This window comes from Spea bombifrons, chromosome 1, assembly GCF_027358695.1.
Source record: "Spea bombifrons isolate aSpeBom1 chromosome 1, aSpeBom1.2.pri, whole genome shotgun sequence".
Classification (NCBI taxonomy): domain Eukaryota; kingdom Metazoa; phylum Chordata; class Amphibia; order Anura; family Pelobatidae; genus Spea; species Spea bombifrons.
The window spans coordinates 148,363,767-148,380,779 of record NC_071087.1 but is presented as its reverse complement, the minus strand read 5'-3'; the positions used below and the strand labels follow the sequence as shown (position 1 = coordinate 148,380,779).

The following is a 17,013-nucleotide window of genomic DNA, read 5'->3' as shown; positions in this document are numbered from 1 at the left end:
ATCTGTAGGGGCCATTCCATCACTTCCAGGACTCCTTGTACTTCTTTATGTTGAAGATAGTTCTTAATGACTTTGGCTGGGTGTTTGCCATTGTCATACTGTAAAATAAATTTGCGGCCAAACAGATGCATGTATTTGCATGTATTTCTCAAACTGAAGAGGCAAACACCTATTCCTGAACAACCTGTTGCCACTTTTCTGCACCCCGGTTCCTGTGTTTTGTTGAGTCGCCCTTGTTTCCACATCGGAGGTATGGCTTTTTGATAACAAGTCTTCCATGTAGACCACTTCTGACCAGACTTCTTCGGACAATAGATGGCAGAAAACCGTGGGACCCTGGTACAACCAACGCTGAGCTGACGGCACCGCTGGACATCTTCTGATTGTGAAGGCAAGTTTCCTTGGCACTGCTTATATGGTCCTTAGCATTGCTCGTTTCTTTGTCTGCATTTAAATTTCTGGCTGGGAGAGAGTCTGGTCACGGGGTATGACTTTTGACATTAACCTCTCTTCAGCAAACTCACCTTGTCCGTGAGTCTGGCTGTTCCTCACCCAGTTTTATTCCTCCTGCCCCGATGTTTCCATTTCAACTAATGATTGTGCTTCAACCTACATATTACAATTAATGATCATTAGCACCTGTTTAGTAGAATTGTTTAAAAATGATTAAAAAGATGTATGCATTTATGCTTATAGAGTTCAAAGAAAGCACTTGGGTAAATATGGGCATGGCTAAAACAATCCTGCCCTGAATTCAAAACATAATGTTCCCAATGTACTTCAAGATTGAGAAAATGTGGTAAAAGGTGATAAAAGGTCCGAAGAGCCTGACTTCCAAATACTCCTAACAATTTGTCACCATCTGGCTAGGGGTATGTCTGTTCAAGAAAGGCGGCTATTAGTAGCTCCTCACTCTCACGACCTCGAGGGACACTATGAGGTGATCTGTCTGGAGGTCGGACAGGTACAACCGATGTCGTTGGCAAAACACGTTTGCTGCCACCTAGTGGAGACTTAATCATCGTTCAGGACTAATAAACATTTGTAGCGGATATAACATGAAAACTACATTAAAAAAAAATGAAATAGAATACAGGTTTCTCACCCTTACTAAGCTGTTCATAGTCTCTAATAATAACAATGTCATTAACAAAGGTGAACGCCAATCATTATCTGCAGCCTTCCCACACTTATAAACAAGCAGTATATCTATGGCACTAAAGCCAAGGTTTCACAGCAGTTTACTCTCCAGCTAGCCATTTCTAACAGTTTGTGTTTGGATGCCGCAACGGTATTCCTAACGCAGCTTAAATCCGGGGGAATGCTCTGAAGTCTGGCGGCCAGACGGGATGCAGTGAATCCAAACGGCATCTCCGTGGCAGCTTGTTGCTAAGGACACATCCTCCGGTCAGACCGCCGGGTTTTTTCTCTCCTCCTGTCAGACCTGTTTGTTTATCGCAGGCCTACTAGGTGCTCGTTATTACGGTGCCTGCACCGCATCGCACTGCACCGCACCGGCAGTGATAGCTGCCAGCAGGCACGGAGGTGATCAGCATGCAGCACTGGATGGAGATGCTGAGCGGCCTGGACACGCTCACCGACAACTCACCATCTCGATGCGGATGCACCGCTCACCAATCCTGGTCTTGTTAGCAAGGGAATATCTAATATTAATAAACATCGGCAAATTAAAACAACATTCAATGGACAGGAACAAATGTTGAACAAATGTTGACACAAGCATTCTCCATTACACACACTCGCCGTAGCACTACGTACCCTAACTGTGGGCCCTTATGGACTATGTTACCACAGCACAGTTTAGCGCCATATCACAATAATAAGCCATTGCTTCAATGTGTTGAATTCATCTCTGTTTAGAGGGTGGTAGATAAGTGGCGGAGGCTTCCAGAACAAGCAATAGAATGCAATACAGCAAGGAAATTGAAGCATGCATGGAACAGGCATACGACTACCCTGAGTAGAAGTCAAGACTGGTTGAGGTTTGAATCTAAAGAAGTAAAGATGGGCAGACAAATGGTTACTATACTCCTGGCTATACAGAATACATTAAATTGTAACCGAGGACGTTTTTGGTATGTTTATGGCAACTATAAAAACTCAATGCCTGCTGCTTGCCCCTGCTCGCATACATGACATAGTAGATGGTTCAGGACCCCTTGAATCCTATACACAGAAACCAAGTTCATTGACGTACCCAGAACATAATTTAATGAATGACATAAAGGAATCTGTGTCAACAATGCCGACCAACGTGCTCTCGCGTACGTTTGCCCCGGAGGAAGCAAAGCTGGCCAGCGGCTCCTCTGAGACAATATCTAATTCACGAGTGTCAGCGTCATATAAACGAACACGAGGCAGACATAATAAAAAAAAATATATGAATTTATTTACATTACCTAAAGACGTTAATTTAAATGTTTCCAAATGAGGGTAAAAAGAACTACAAGAACTTCCCAATCTAAAAGCCAGAAGACTATAACCAGGTCTGCAGAATATCTGGCTTCTCAGTATCTTCTCCACTACCCGGATCTCCTACATAATTTCACAACGGCACCAATTAAAACGGGAACTTCAGATTACACCAATTCTTTTCTGGAGGTTACGGGCAATGCTACTATTAAACCCCATAAGGTAGTTGGCCCGTGTCCCACGCCGCCGTGTTGACAATCACCTTAAATGTTCCTGGAAGGTTCACAGTAGGTTAGAAAACCAATTAGGCGGTGATGTCACCGAGACATGATTAACTACGTTGTTGAAGATTGTGTAAGTGTTTTATCACATAATTACTGGCAGACGCTTTGGGATAATGTAATATGACAGCCTTTATACCATTGCTAAGTGAATGTCTCTTCGGGGGTTCAGGGTTTTGCAAAGTTTTAAACCACACCGTACAATAAAGACAGAGGTCTTAACATCTTTACTGAGTGTGAATCAATGGATTAATCCATGCTACACCACAGACATACCTACTTCAGGATATCAAATCTAAGAGAAGCTAAGCCTGGACCAGCCTTCTGGCAAACTGGGGCATAGGCCAAGTGGGCCAGTGTGGCCACAAACTGAACCGGACCTTCAGAAGCCCAGAGAGTTCCCAGGTAGGCCGATGTCCCTCTTTCCTAAGAGCTGACGATGTCTGCTGGTGCGGAAAGAACCGACTATAACGGATCCTCCATAACAAGCGTCACTTTGGCAATCTGAAATATCTGGTGGCAAGTCTCTCAGGTAAAGATCTGAAACCCACGGAGGGAATATAGGGCTTGAGGTCCTCGGGTGATACTTAAATTCAAAATATGGCAATTTACAAATGAAATTTGTCATTCGTCTTCTCTGCAAAACAATCAGATTGCGAACATTAAACAGAAAGCCTCTAGATCCAAATATTTATCTAACTAGCACATGTCCAATGCACACGGAAACACGTATGTTACTTTACAAAGAACCGGGGAGAAACGCATTCATCTTTATTACCATTTCCAAAAAAAAGGTGCTTTCTGAATATAGATGTAGAAAAATAGGTATAAGGAGAAATGTTTGAACAAGAGGTGACGACCTAAAACTAGAGGGTCAACGTGTGGAAGTTTTATTTTACACAGAGAGTGACAGATAAATGAAACGGCCTCCCTGCAGAAGTGGTAGAGGCTATGCATTGGATTGGCATAAAGCTATCCAGATTCGAAGACAAGACCAACGCTATATTTCTAATAATTGGATTACAAAGTGAAGCTGTGATGCTTCCTAACTTTCTAAGCGTATAAGGGTCTGAATGTTCAGTCCAGACTTGACATGCGGCACGTACAGCAGGAGCACACCGCCAGTCCAACGAGGAAGAAAACAAGCTTGAAATACACAAACAGAAACATTTATAGCTTTGTCACTTGGCTTCTATACAAAAAGCAAAGGTTAACAATTCAGGAGATTGGTATCCATATTGATGGGTGCCGAGCAGTCTTCACTTTACATCTCTGGATTCCATATGCAGCCAAGGAAAAAAATGGCCTCTAACCTACGGTATACATTTAACGAAAACAACGAAGGCAGCAAGGTGCAGTTCCACTAGAACCTTTTCAACGTTCCTTTAAAGATAACAGATGCATTCTGTGCCCCATCATGGGAAACATCCAACCAACTGTGATTACAGGGTTAGGCGACAACAGGACTGGCGGATTGGGCATTTACTTTATATGTCTGCCGTGTAAATGGGCAGTTTAACCCCTTAGAGATTTGCTATATACAGTATGGAGGTCACCTCGTCAACTGAACTATGCATTTCCAAACCCAAGAAGTCTACGAGGGAAGCCCTCCTTCCCAGGGTCTCCTGACCAAGTTTCTTCTTCTCTATCTGTGCGGGGAAGTGGCATTTGGCCACACCCACAGTCTGTTTCCCTCCCACCTACTAAAGGTCATCTAGGGCCAGCCCCACCTGCTCACTAAACCCCTCCCAGAAGAGGAGGAGCTTCAGACAGCTTCCTGGGCATGGCAATACACAGGGCACACTCAGCTCTGCTTACAGGAGAACCGTGCCGGGGCGTAACGCAAAATGAAAGGGCGAGTTTAAGGCTCACCCCCCGCTGTGTCTCCAGACATTTGCGTTGTTGTGTGTAACTCTTGGGCTATGACACACAGATGTAGGATCTCTCCCACATACCCCACTGTATAAAATACTATTGTAAATACACAACCTCCAGGATCCAGGGCCAATGGAAAGCTGCCATACTGATGACCTGACAATGTCACGTAGAGGAACAGCCCTCTGCGAAAAGGGTTAGGGTATTTATCCCGGGGAACCTCCATACTATTCACAAGTAAAATAGAGCCGGTCAATTGACAAAAGACACTTTCTCGCTCATGTTTTTAATACACCACGCTTGTATTATATTCCAGATGTTATTTAGAAGGGGCAGTTCCTGTACCGGCCCCACATCCCCTCCGTCTGTCTTTCCTCCCACGAACTCTATTAGAGAATGATTGCCGGTGTTCTACGGCCCCAAACAGCAGAAAGTCTATTTAAAAGCATTTATTTACACAATTGTATTCACAATCATACATTACAAAAGTTACAAGATAAGAGTGACATATAGAGTCTTGGCTCCGTCCCAATCCACACCTCTGACACAAAGCGCGCCCCTTCGGCCGTACCGTGTCCGTGTCCTTTCACACGCCCTACTCGGTCACCACTTAAGGAGACGTGATCACGCAGATCCTGGGATCAGGAACTTAAGGCTGCTGCTTATTGCTTATTTTAAGTCGGCAAACGCCATTACACGTGTTTATTTAGTTTGCCGAGCTATGAAATGTGGGATTTGGGAAAGCGACAGACCCATTTTGAATGGATTACGGGTTTGGAGCACATGGTAGAGGAGACGACATGCGCCACTTGTTGATATTCTGTAATGTTATGTTGCTAAGTACCCCATTAGCAGTTTGCACTTTCTGATGGTATCTCTCAGCTGTCCTAGTGGATAAAGGTCACAGTCCACGTGGTATATTTTGGTTTGATGGGTTCATAGACTTAAAGAGGCCCTCCAGCATTTTTCTTATTATTATTACTACTATTAAATTTCAGATTTTGAAAAATACATATATATATATTTTTTTTAGTTTTTTTTTTTTAACCTTATATTCCTTTTTCATAATATAATGTTTCAATATTAGCATATATTCGTATTAGCCACTTGTGTGTGTTTTGGCCACGTTTACTTGGCACTAATCTACTAAACAAACACCCTGACTCCTTATACATCATCTGTGGTAAAAAATTGAACGGTTCACTCTTAATCACCCATCCGCGTGATGAAAGCCTATGGAGGAAGGGACTTCATTAACATTGCCATAAAGCATGAACTCAGTGTTGTGTTTGTGCAGGGAACGTCACCAACAATACAATAGCAGCAGCATCCAGGTCTGCAGAACAAAATAAGATAAAACCAGGTCTTTGGCAGTGCTGACCGGCATTACTGTATACAACACTAGATCTTAAGCTCAATGAGAAATATATATATATATATATATTTCTATGGGACTTAAAGCCTTTTTAGCACGTTTTCATTAGTTTATCGAGACTAAACTTAGTGTAAAATCAGCACGGAAACGCTCAATCCTTAATCAGTAGCTACTTTTGTGTCACATGATAATTAAGCGTTCCCGGCAAATAAATGCGATTGAGAAAAAAAAAAAAAAACAATATTTAAGGAATTAATTTTGGGAGGGGGTTGGGGCATTTAATAGAACTATGAATGTAAATTCAGCAGAAGAAGAAGTGGGACAGCATCTTTAAGACCAATGAATGCTCCTACTTTTTAACCAGTGCTTGAACCAATTAATTTTCAGATTCTGAGGAATATACAAGCAGGATTTTTTTTATTTTATTTTTTTTAACAAGAAAACTACAGGAAAAATTGTAAAAAGATAAATGTAAAAAAAAAAATTAGGGGTAATATGTAACTTCGCTGTATCAGATTGGAACAAACTTTTATACTTTGCCTAGAATTGTGCATTATGCCTAAAATTTACTAAAAGTGGGAACAAACAAAAAAGTTAATTTAAAAACGAAAAGTTATTAAATGATAACTAAAGCCAAAGCGAATGCAAGAAAAATATTTAATCAGGTTTTTGTTTCTTTTATTTCTAGATGTTTATAAAAATTCAGATTTTTTTTTTCCTTTGGACTGTTTTTTGCTATTTAAACAATTGGAACAAAAAACATTTTTAACGGAGAAATTAGCATTGGGCACTGCCTTTTTCCAAGATATTTTCATCCTGACACGGTATTCTGCCTAGAAGATGTTATTATTATTATTATAATACTCAGCATTTATTTTTATTTTTTATTGTGTCTTTTTTCTACATCCCAGCTTCTACTCCCAATTTTGAACTCAGAAAGAAAATTTTAAAGCAGGATTTCACCCAAAACAGCGATCTTCTACTATTATATTACTGAACGTTTGCTCGCCCCAACAATTAACGATAAAAACGGAGAAGGTCCGCCGTAAGTTCGTGGTGACGGACGTGTCGAAAAATCCTGTCCCTGTGACTTGGCATCCATCAAAGCATATGATTAGCTATTAACAGACGCAGGAGCGTAAGGGATACCGGCTTTACCCCTGACAGCACACGGCATGTCATGGGATTAATGCTGATCCGAAATTCCCTCCAACTCCAGTCCTGAGCCACGACTACCAGCCATTCTACATCTGCAATCGACTCCGACGCTCGCGGCAACAACAAAAGACGCGTAAACATGCAATTTATTATTCCTCAAGGCGCGTGTGAACGACCCTGCGCAATCCAACGTATCGAACGGGCCTGGAGACAGCGCCGGAGCGTGATGGGAGCACGAAAGCACAGTATGTGAGCGTCATTTTAATAGACCGACGGAGGGGGGGGGGTGCGGATTCTCGGCGAGTGACCTTCACATTCGCAGTAAGAAGCCAGCTTAACGTTCTTCAACAAACGAGCCATTCACATCCCGGAGCCTTCGGGAGAAGAAACGTCGGCCATTCAAGGAGCAGAATGGGCTTTCCAAACACTCAGAAAGGTTGATCTAAGATACAGAATCATGCGCGAGACGACAGATAGAAAGCCACTGAGTTGACATTTCAATGGTTGTCTCCAAAAAGGTCTGGAAGGACCATGTAAATCTTTCAGAGCCAAACAATATGAAAAACATTCAATACCGCGGACAATAGGAGAAAATGTATCAAATTCAAGATTTTTTACTTTTCTGTACATAACAAAAGATAAATAAAATAATAAACAGGAGGGTCTCTGATGACACGACTGTCACACGTATCCCAGTATGACGCACGCTTCGCGCTCCCTCCCCCGGCCCAAGAGCTTCACAATAAACCCCAGCATTAAAATCCATACACTTGGAAGCCCTTATTGATGCTGCCACGGCCATTACTGGAAGCAAATTAATGCTATAACGGGGGAATGACTATAATCAGCTTAACCGGAGGACATCACACGGCCGGGCGCTCTCCTCCGCACGCAGCGCCGCCCAACCGAAGCCACCGGCGTAAGGGGCATTTCCAGTGAAAACCAGTGACGTAACCAAGTAACCATTCCCCAGCTAACGCGAGGAGCCCCGCGGGCTATCGCCAGACTCCCCAGCCCCGGCGCGTGATTCTACTCCGCGGCCGTCATCCATGCATCTTACCCGCTGCCTAATCCGCGCATGTACACTTGATGACTTCCATATGTGCGCATCTGGAGAGGCAAGTTTACGGTCCCCCAATGTAAACGGCTTGAAGTGGGTTATATAAACATGTCAGTAAGTGTATCCTTCTGGCCTGAGAAACGACGTTCTCCTCAACGCCGATCATCGGCCCTTCTGTAATCGGAGCCCCCCCTTATCTGCCGGTACTTTGGGCTCGCACCTGTGGCAGCTCCGGGACTACTCTGACCCCAAATAAAAGGTGATCATCACACCATGGAACCCTACACATAGAGAGGTGACCCCAGAAATATGTCCAGAAACCGGAATAAACCGGGGGACCAATTCCACCCAACATCTAAATGTATTATAATTAAACATGGGGCTAGTGGGGTGCGATCCACGCTCATCGTATAGGTGGCTGTAACACATATACATATATACACGCGTGTGTGCGTGTGCTGGACACAGGTTCGCCCTTCTAACCCTTTCATTGCCCCCAAAGCTTTAAACACTCATTTCCCTTTGGCTGCAGAGTATTAATGACAGAGGAGAAAGTTCACATAACGCTAAATAACGATACTATAGCAAAAGTTTAACCATTTTCCAGCAAACTATCATTAAAAACAAAACAGCAGCAGCATATTCCATCACTCTGCACACGCCACATCCAGGCGATGGGGATACAGAACACGTCTCCTCCGTACCACCCGTTCCCTATGTATGCATCACGTATGATACATGCACACGTCTTAAGGGGAACCCACACAAATGTGATCACACGCCAGCATCTTAGACAAGCATAGAGAAGAAAGTTATAGAAGAATTGTGAAGGAAGCGGGCGACGCGGCAGAGCATCTCCCCGGCAGAGCATCTCCCCGGCAGAGCATCTCCCCGGCAGAGCATCTCCCCGGCAGAGCATCTCCACCGCAGCCCATCATTAACCCCTACATTCCCAGCAGCATCAATACAGTGTAGCGGCAGCAGTGGCGATCTGCAGTGACACAGGTGATCTTACCTTATTGGAGGCCATCTCACTGACAGAGTGCCTGGTCTGCAAGGTCTCCAGCTGGTCCAAGCACCAGTCCAGCTCCTCCAAGGTCTCGCTGGCCAGTTTTTGATAGGCCTCCTCTGCGAAGAGATAGGGAAAAGGATACTGAGTTTTGAAGCGTTTCACTGGGGTAACCTCAAACTCCAACCGGTCCATCCTGCCATACACTGCCATGCTCGGATGACCACGGCTCATACATGAGGGATCCTTCATAATGTTAAAAAAGACACTCAGGGGAGAAAAAAGTCCAGCCGCAGCCCACGCGTGTCCTGTGCAGTGCGCGCAGCCAGCGGGTGACAGTGCGTGCAGCGGGGTGGCCTCGGCCGTCTCTGGCAGGGACCCCGGGTCAGCGCACAGGGCTCCTCGGGCTCATGCACTGTATGGCTCCCTCACAGACTGCCATAAAGCAGCGAGTCCTCCGTGCTGATTACATCCAGCGTGCGAGCCGGAGATTAAACGTGAATCAGCTGGCCAGCCTGACGAGCGCGCTTCCTGTCTCCTCCTCCGCACTGTCCCGGGCCACACAGCCGGCCATAGCTTCACATGGGGCTCAGTGACTGCAGATCCACACACAGCCCAGACCTCACTGTGACATCCCCCTCCTCCTCCCCACCATCATCATCATCACCGGCTGCAGCAGCCAAGCTAAGGAGCCTGAACCAAAACCAAAAGCTGGAGACTGAGTGCGGGGGCGGGAAGGAAACCCTGGCGTGGAGCAGACAGCGGATCCCTGCACACTGCAGCCTCTCACATCACTGTGTCATTCTCCTGCAGCATGCGTATATACACCCCCTATACAAAATGCAAACACACTATATATATATATATACACCCCATATACAAAATACACACTATATATATATATACACACACATACCCCATATACAAAATACAAACACTATATATATATATATACACCCCATATACAAAATACAAACACTATATATATATATACACCCCATATACAAAATACAAACACACTATATATATATATAAACACACATACCCCATATACAAAATACAAACACACTATATATATATATACACCCCATATACAAAATACAAACACACTATATATATATACACACACATACCCCATATACAAAATACAAACACTATATATTTATATATATACACACACACACACACACACCCCATATACACTCACATATCCCTATATATATATATATATATATATATATATATATACACACATATATATATATATATATATACACATATATACACACTCACATATCCCTATAGAAATATATATATACATAGACACACATACCTCATATACACCCATATCCATATAGAAATACAAACACACACTATATATATATATATATATAACTATATATATATAACTATATATATATATATATATATATATATATACCCACCCTATATACAATCACATATGCCTATAGAAACAGACATTATATATATATATATATATATATATATATATATATATATACATACATATATATATATATATATATGCACACATAAACCATATAGACCTATAGAAATACAGAAACATTTTATTTATATATATATGTGTGTTAAAGAAGTTTAAAAAAGTCTGCAAATGAAATACAAAATGCAGACTGAGTTATGTAGAAAGCAAGCTTTTTCCCCTCAAACCGGCCATTGTTCTGATTATCCCCCCCCACAATAAACCCGTCATTGTTCTGATTATCCCCCCCCCCACAATAAACCCGTCATTGTTCTGATTATCCCCCCCCCACAATAAACCCGCCATTGTTCTGATGATTCCCCCCATAAGCACACAATGGGATCCGGTGTCGGACGTGTTTAGTATTTGGAAGGGTCAGGAGTCACAGATGAGAGGATCTGGGAGCAAAGTCGTGTTCTGCAAGGAGACTGCGCTGGTCTGCAGTACTGGAGCAAAGGGAATTCATTGAGTTATAATATTTGAAATAATAATAATAAAGAAATACTCTTACCCTATAAAAGTAATTTACACCCCCCCCCAAAAAAACTAACCCAAAAAACACAAGTTACTTTAGCCCCGCAGCACATAAACCAGAACAGGCGAGATGTGCACCGTGCTGCTCTGACGCTTGGTGAAACCATATTATAGCTTTTTTGGTGAATATTCAGTTACAGCTATCATAGCGTTTTAATCGCTGGCTTTTAAATCCAGCTTCCAGACGGCGTCCGCGTCGTGATATTTTCCAAGTACTGCTGTTTGGGGGAAAAAAGGACACAAGTAGGGCATTTTGGGCCGTATAGAATTTTAACTCAGACGTAAGTATAATATACAAATGGTTATTAACTGTATGCGGAAGAACCTGGAATAAAATGTAAAAATCCAATTCCAAATGTTTCTTTGCTAAGAAAGGACATAAATATACACTGTTACTAAGGTTACTGACTCTGTAGGGTTAAAGTTGAATTGGCTTTTTTTCTGCTTTTCTGGAGCGACTTGGGTTATTCGCTAAGTTTGCAGGAGAGCTGCGGTTCCAACTCCCCGCTTCATTATTCATTATGGAGGGTTAACAATTGCACGTTTTCCAATAAGAATGGCAGAGCTGGCCCTGTACAATGCATACTTCAATGTGTAACATTCCACTTTAACTATACATTATACAGGGCCAGCCATTCTTCATGCAGCAGAAGCTCACTGGGGTTGGCCCTTCATAATGAATGGCATCATTTAGTGAGTAAACCCCTCATTAAATGGGTTTATATCAAATATCCATGAGATTGAACTCCGTCTCTGTCAGTTGGATATGAACGCTCTAAATTTCTCTCCGAAACGTCACCGGGGAACTCTCCGGCGGCACGGAGAGTCCGGATGAAGCAACGCTTCCCCAGAGTCATAGAGGCAGTACTAAGGCCCGCCTACTCCCCATTCCCCGCCCACTTCATACAAATTTTAGATGTATAGGACTTGCCCTTTCTGCATACACTGGTATCCCCACCCACATTTGTTAATAGCGCCGCCCCTTGTAAAGCCACACCCCTCAAAGAGGGAGATCTCTGCCTCGCCGGAGCCTGGAAGTAAAGGTGACCGGCAGTAGAGACGGACGCCGGGACACAAGTCTCATTTACCCTAAACACCCCTAACATTCTCTGTTTAAATATACTGCTGGAGCCGGCCGCACAAACCGCAGCGTGTATACAATCTATGTGGGAAATGTACAGTATAATTTGGGGGAGAAATCCCATGTAGCGGAAGTATTCTAATAACAGTCGTGGGTAACTGCTCATAATCCAATAAATAGATTGTAAGCTCAGAAGGGCAGGCCCTCTCCTCCGTCTGTATGCGAACGTTATTTAGCATTTTGTCATTTGTATTGTTATAGTTTTCCCTTCACCGTTTTAACACATAATCTGCTGGAGAAAAATAAACTAGCGTGTGTCAATGTAAGAAAGAGATTAATATTTGTCAATGTTTTATTATAACTTTTTTTTTCTTTTCATATAGCCCCACCATATTCCGTAGCGCTGTTTTGCTGTAACTTTGACTGTTTCAAGGTGTGAAACTCACGGTGTTAGCACTCCAAGTGCGGGAGAGTTAAGAAACCCGTTATTCCAGTCTTTAATCACAGAAAGTGTTTGTGCGCTTAAGCTGGAGTTGGCAGGAGAGTTGCGTTTCGTCTCCCTTATTCCATTTTTTGTTATGAAGGGCCAACCCCAGTAAGCTTCTGCTCCAAGAATAGTTTGAACGGCCCTGTATAAAGAGTACGTAAGATTTCTTGAAAGTCACCTCACTGATTTTACAATGCAAAGTGAATGTGCCAAGACTAATATATATATATATATATATGTATACACACACACACACACACACACACACACACACACACACACACACACACACACGTTCTCAGGCCAATTCAACAGATCCCCCTCTAATGGTGTCCACAGAAGGCTTTAAATTGTATGAGAGTCATAATAATTAGATTGGACTCACAATATCTGGCCATCTAGTGTGACGGAATCCTCACAATTAACGCTTTAGGTGTTTTATGAATGGTATTTGCTGGGTGTGCACTGAATTCACATTCACAGTACAAAGAGCCAACCTAGAGTAGAAACTCACTTGGGTCTCTCAGATCTTAAGACCCCGGCAAAAGTTTCAGGTTCACCAGCTTGGGAGAAACTTGGTTTCCTTGGTTCTTCTACCAGGGAAGCTGAGTTGGTACAACGTACCACGATCACCAGTCATTTTACGTAATGTGGTCAGATGGCCACAGATTAACCCAGCTAGAGACTAACTGCATAGAAAGTTTACCTGTGTTTCCAATCAATGGACAACTAAGAAGCATCAAGTTTCCTCCCAGTTCAGATCCTAAGTCCATTAAGACCACTCAACCCAACTTCTGTGAGTTCTATTTGCCAAGCACCTAAAAATTTCAACCACTGTTCATAAGGCTGTTCCACTCAACACTAATCATTCACTGGAATTATGATCCTAGAGACGGTCTTACGGATTTCACACAGGAGGTCACTCCTGAAGTAAGTAAGTCAGCCTAGGACAACCAAACAACTAAACTGTGATACTTAAGATGCTCAGACGTGTCAACCTATACGTCTAAACACAAAATATCAAAACAAACTATATATGCAGAAAAAAATTAGAAAGTAATACAAATCTTACAAATATGATCTGTGAAGTTAAATAATTGTTGGGCAGTGGATATAATTCATAGATCAAAAGGAGAGTTAAATAGCTGGACAGGCCAATTAACATTTGCATTTTCAACAAAAGATATTTGAAATGCAAAGAAACAAAAGAAAAAAAGTAATGAAATACTCGGATCGACATAGGGGCAGCTGTACATAGTCACCGATTCTAAACAATCTAATGTTTCATTTTAACCTTACACATTGCTGCAGAGGAAGGGATGAATAGATCAGACAACACATTATTTTCCAAATAGAAATAAGAAAATTACCATGACTCAAAAAAAAAAAAATAACGCCAGAATAATGTCCAAAAAGCTTTCTCTCATACAATAGGTTGTCTACGCTGCTCATGGAGGCCACACTTCCGTGCGCATGAAAGTCTAAATGGCATACTGAATAGGTTTCAGAGATGCTAATTTTGTTTTCGCAAGTCATATCTGGATTACGTCAAGCTGTACAAATAGATGTGCCCATCTCCTAAATATCACAGAGATACGCATGATCTCATACGGACTTCAGGATGAAATAAAAGCACTCTGCCCGGAGCGCAAGATCAAGAACGGCCTCTATTTAAACACACAGTGATATCACAGGACACGGTGACTCTGACGCTATCTCAAAACTTTGCATCCACTCCTTTTTTACATCAGAGTTTTTTTTTCTTTGGTTGGTAAATTGTGTTGAATAGAATAGAATTTTGTTATTGAATAGAAACGCTTGCCTCCACGCGGACTCATCTAGAATCCAGAATGCGTTCCTTATATCTATTGTTCTAGGACGGCAGTTTTTTATACTCACAGATTAGGATGAGGGAAAAATTCTCAATTATACTCAAAAAAAATGAGAGTGGATCTACAGCAGTGTTATAATTGAAAGGCAAATACTAATCGACGGGATTGTTACTTTAGTATAGTTTACTCGAAGGCTCTGGACCTTTGTGACTTAATACATAAACGTATAGGATATGTTTGATATTGTGTTTCAATCAGTAAAACGGATAATAAATGGATATCTTAAAGCCTTTTGTTCATTCTGATATCAATTACATCAAGACACTAAAGTATCTCTTTTTTTCCTGCAATATCATGGAAAGCTGCATTCGGAGGAACCTCTGTTTTTTTCAGGGATGTGACCGGTTGAATGACTTAACTTCATAACAAAAAGAAACTATTTTAATCCTCACCAAACAGAAGTCATACGAATGTATAAGGAATGAAGCCGATAAGAATTGTCGATCATGTTTTTAAGCCGCCCTCTTTGCAAACACTGAACTTTAGATCTGAGGGGAAAAAGGTTTTAGTGATGTCATTAGGGTATTTTTACAGACTTTATACTCTGGGTGTGCCTCCACCGGGTCGGAGTCTTCTTTAAATAGGTGCAGGAAGACTTTACTAAAGACAACATGACAGTAACACCACCAGGATGGAAAATATCTGCATTCTTGTTATTCTATAAACGACAAATAGATTTAGCTTTGAATAGTGAGAATCACACCCTTATGGAAATGTTCAATAGCCTTCATTGATTCTACAGCTCAGCGGGACAGTCAGAGCCTCTGATTAGTCCAACTGGTCCGCGATCACCAGTACCCACAAAACTGGGACGTTGGGGAGGAAAAACCTTATGTGTATACCTTAGGTGATTGATTAAATGACACAGATCTCAGCTTTGAGGAGTCTAGTTGCTAAAATCTGAGAAATTGAGAAATTTAGGGGTCTTGGCAGAAACACATTACAATACTGCATGTGTATTCAGAAAATAAATGAATATTCTAAGGGTACTAGCTAAAGTTACTAGGGATATCTATGTATAGATAAATATATTTTATAACATAACACAGCTCCAGCTAAAGAGTGCTGTGAATTGAGATCAGAGTGACGCTCAGCCCCAAAGGCGTGGAACACTGATGCAGATCATGTGTAGAGTGACTGCATGCATGGATCATATGTTCTTCTTGGGGGTGATCGGTTGTGTAGTTGAGCCATGTAAACAGGGCAAATCCTACTTGTCAGCCTAGACTCCAGTGGTTCGGCGATTGTTCCAGGTTTCCTATCTGCAGCTTGAAAATGTATCATCTACCAGCAAATTATTTCTTGCAGCATAGAGGAGCCCACATGAGTGCTTACAGGGAACCCCAATGCCATTGCACTAATATGAACATATAAACAGCCTGACAACATTAACTATGAATACAGGTGAATAAAATACATTTCAACATTGAGGTACAGCGATCACCAGACAATCCAGTAGACTTATAACCAAGATATATGGGTATATTGGAGGAAGACTGCGGTTGAGGAACAAAAGTGTGAGGGGGGGCACATTTGTTTGCTTCTTACATAGAAACATAGAACATGAGGGCCATGTGGTCCATCACATCTTCCCATTTTTTCCTGCTGTTAAAATTAGCCAGTCCACATACAGCCACCAGGGTGTCTAATGTAACCAAACAATTTCTATGCAGTATTTTTCTGTAAATGTGTTTTGGGCAGGTATCAGCTCAGTGTGTTGTTTGACAAATACATTTCAGGCTACTTTGTTACTCTGCCACTAGGCTAGACTTGCCCCCCTGGGCCGAATGTTGTCAGGCCTCCCTTGGAAAGAAGTCAAGAATGACACCAAAGCAGCAAGCATTATCCATAGCCAGCAGAATATATCAACAAACTATTCTTTTTCACCAGGGAAACAGATGATGAGAATGTGAAAAATACACGGCGCCAGGGCAATCATGACTGTGAAAGCAGGAATGAGAAAAGTAGTCCACTCCAATGATGTTCAGCCTGCATTTTGTCTCCTGTGGCTTTATAGGAGATGTGATCTTCCTCCGGCTGGTACGCCAGAACCTGAGTGAACCAATCAGAAAGCTGTATTCTGTAACATTGTGACAGTGAAAGATCTAGCTGCTTCACATGCCATAGACATCACTACAGAGGTCTTCTGTGAGCTAAGGAAGTGCGGGACCTGGGAAAGCTGTGGTTGCTATGCAACACTAGTCATTCCGCAGGTTTCTATGGAACCATCATCCTACCATGAATTCAAGGTGCCCAGTCCTTTGTAAATACTGGCAGCGAACGTGTTAAATAAATCAAAATAACAATGCAGAAAGGGTATCTCT

General features: G+C 42.3%; 1 protein-coding gene across 1 annotated transcript in view; it reads right to left on the bottom strand.

The window, feature by feature from the left end:
* Positions 1-17,013, bottom strand: part of PDE4D (phosphodiesterase 4D) — a 326,292-nt gene that overhangs the window by 22,988 nt on the left and 286,291 nt on the right. Inside the window, exon 6 of the mRNA XM_053448032.1 lies at positions 9,198-9,310. Coding sequence (XP_053304007.1) covers positions 9,198-9,310 — 113 coding nt within the window. The remainder of the gene's footprint in view (positions 1-9,197; positions 9,311-17,013) is intronic.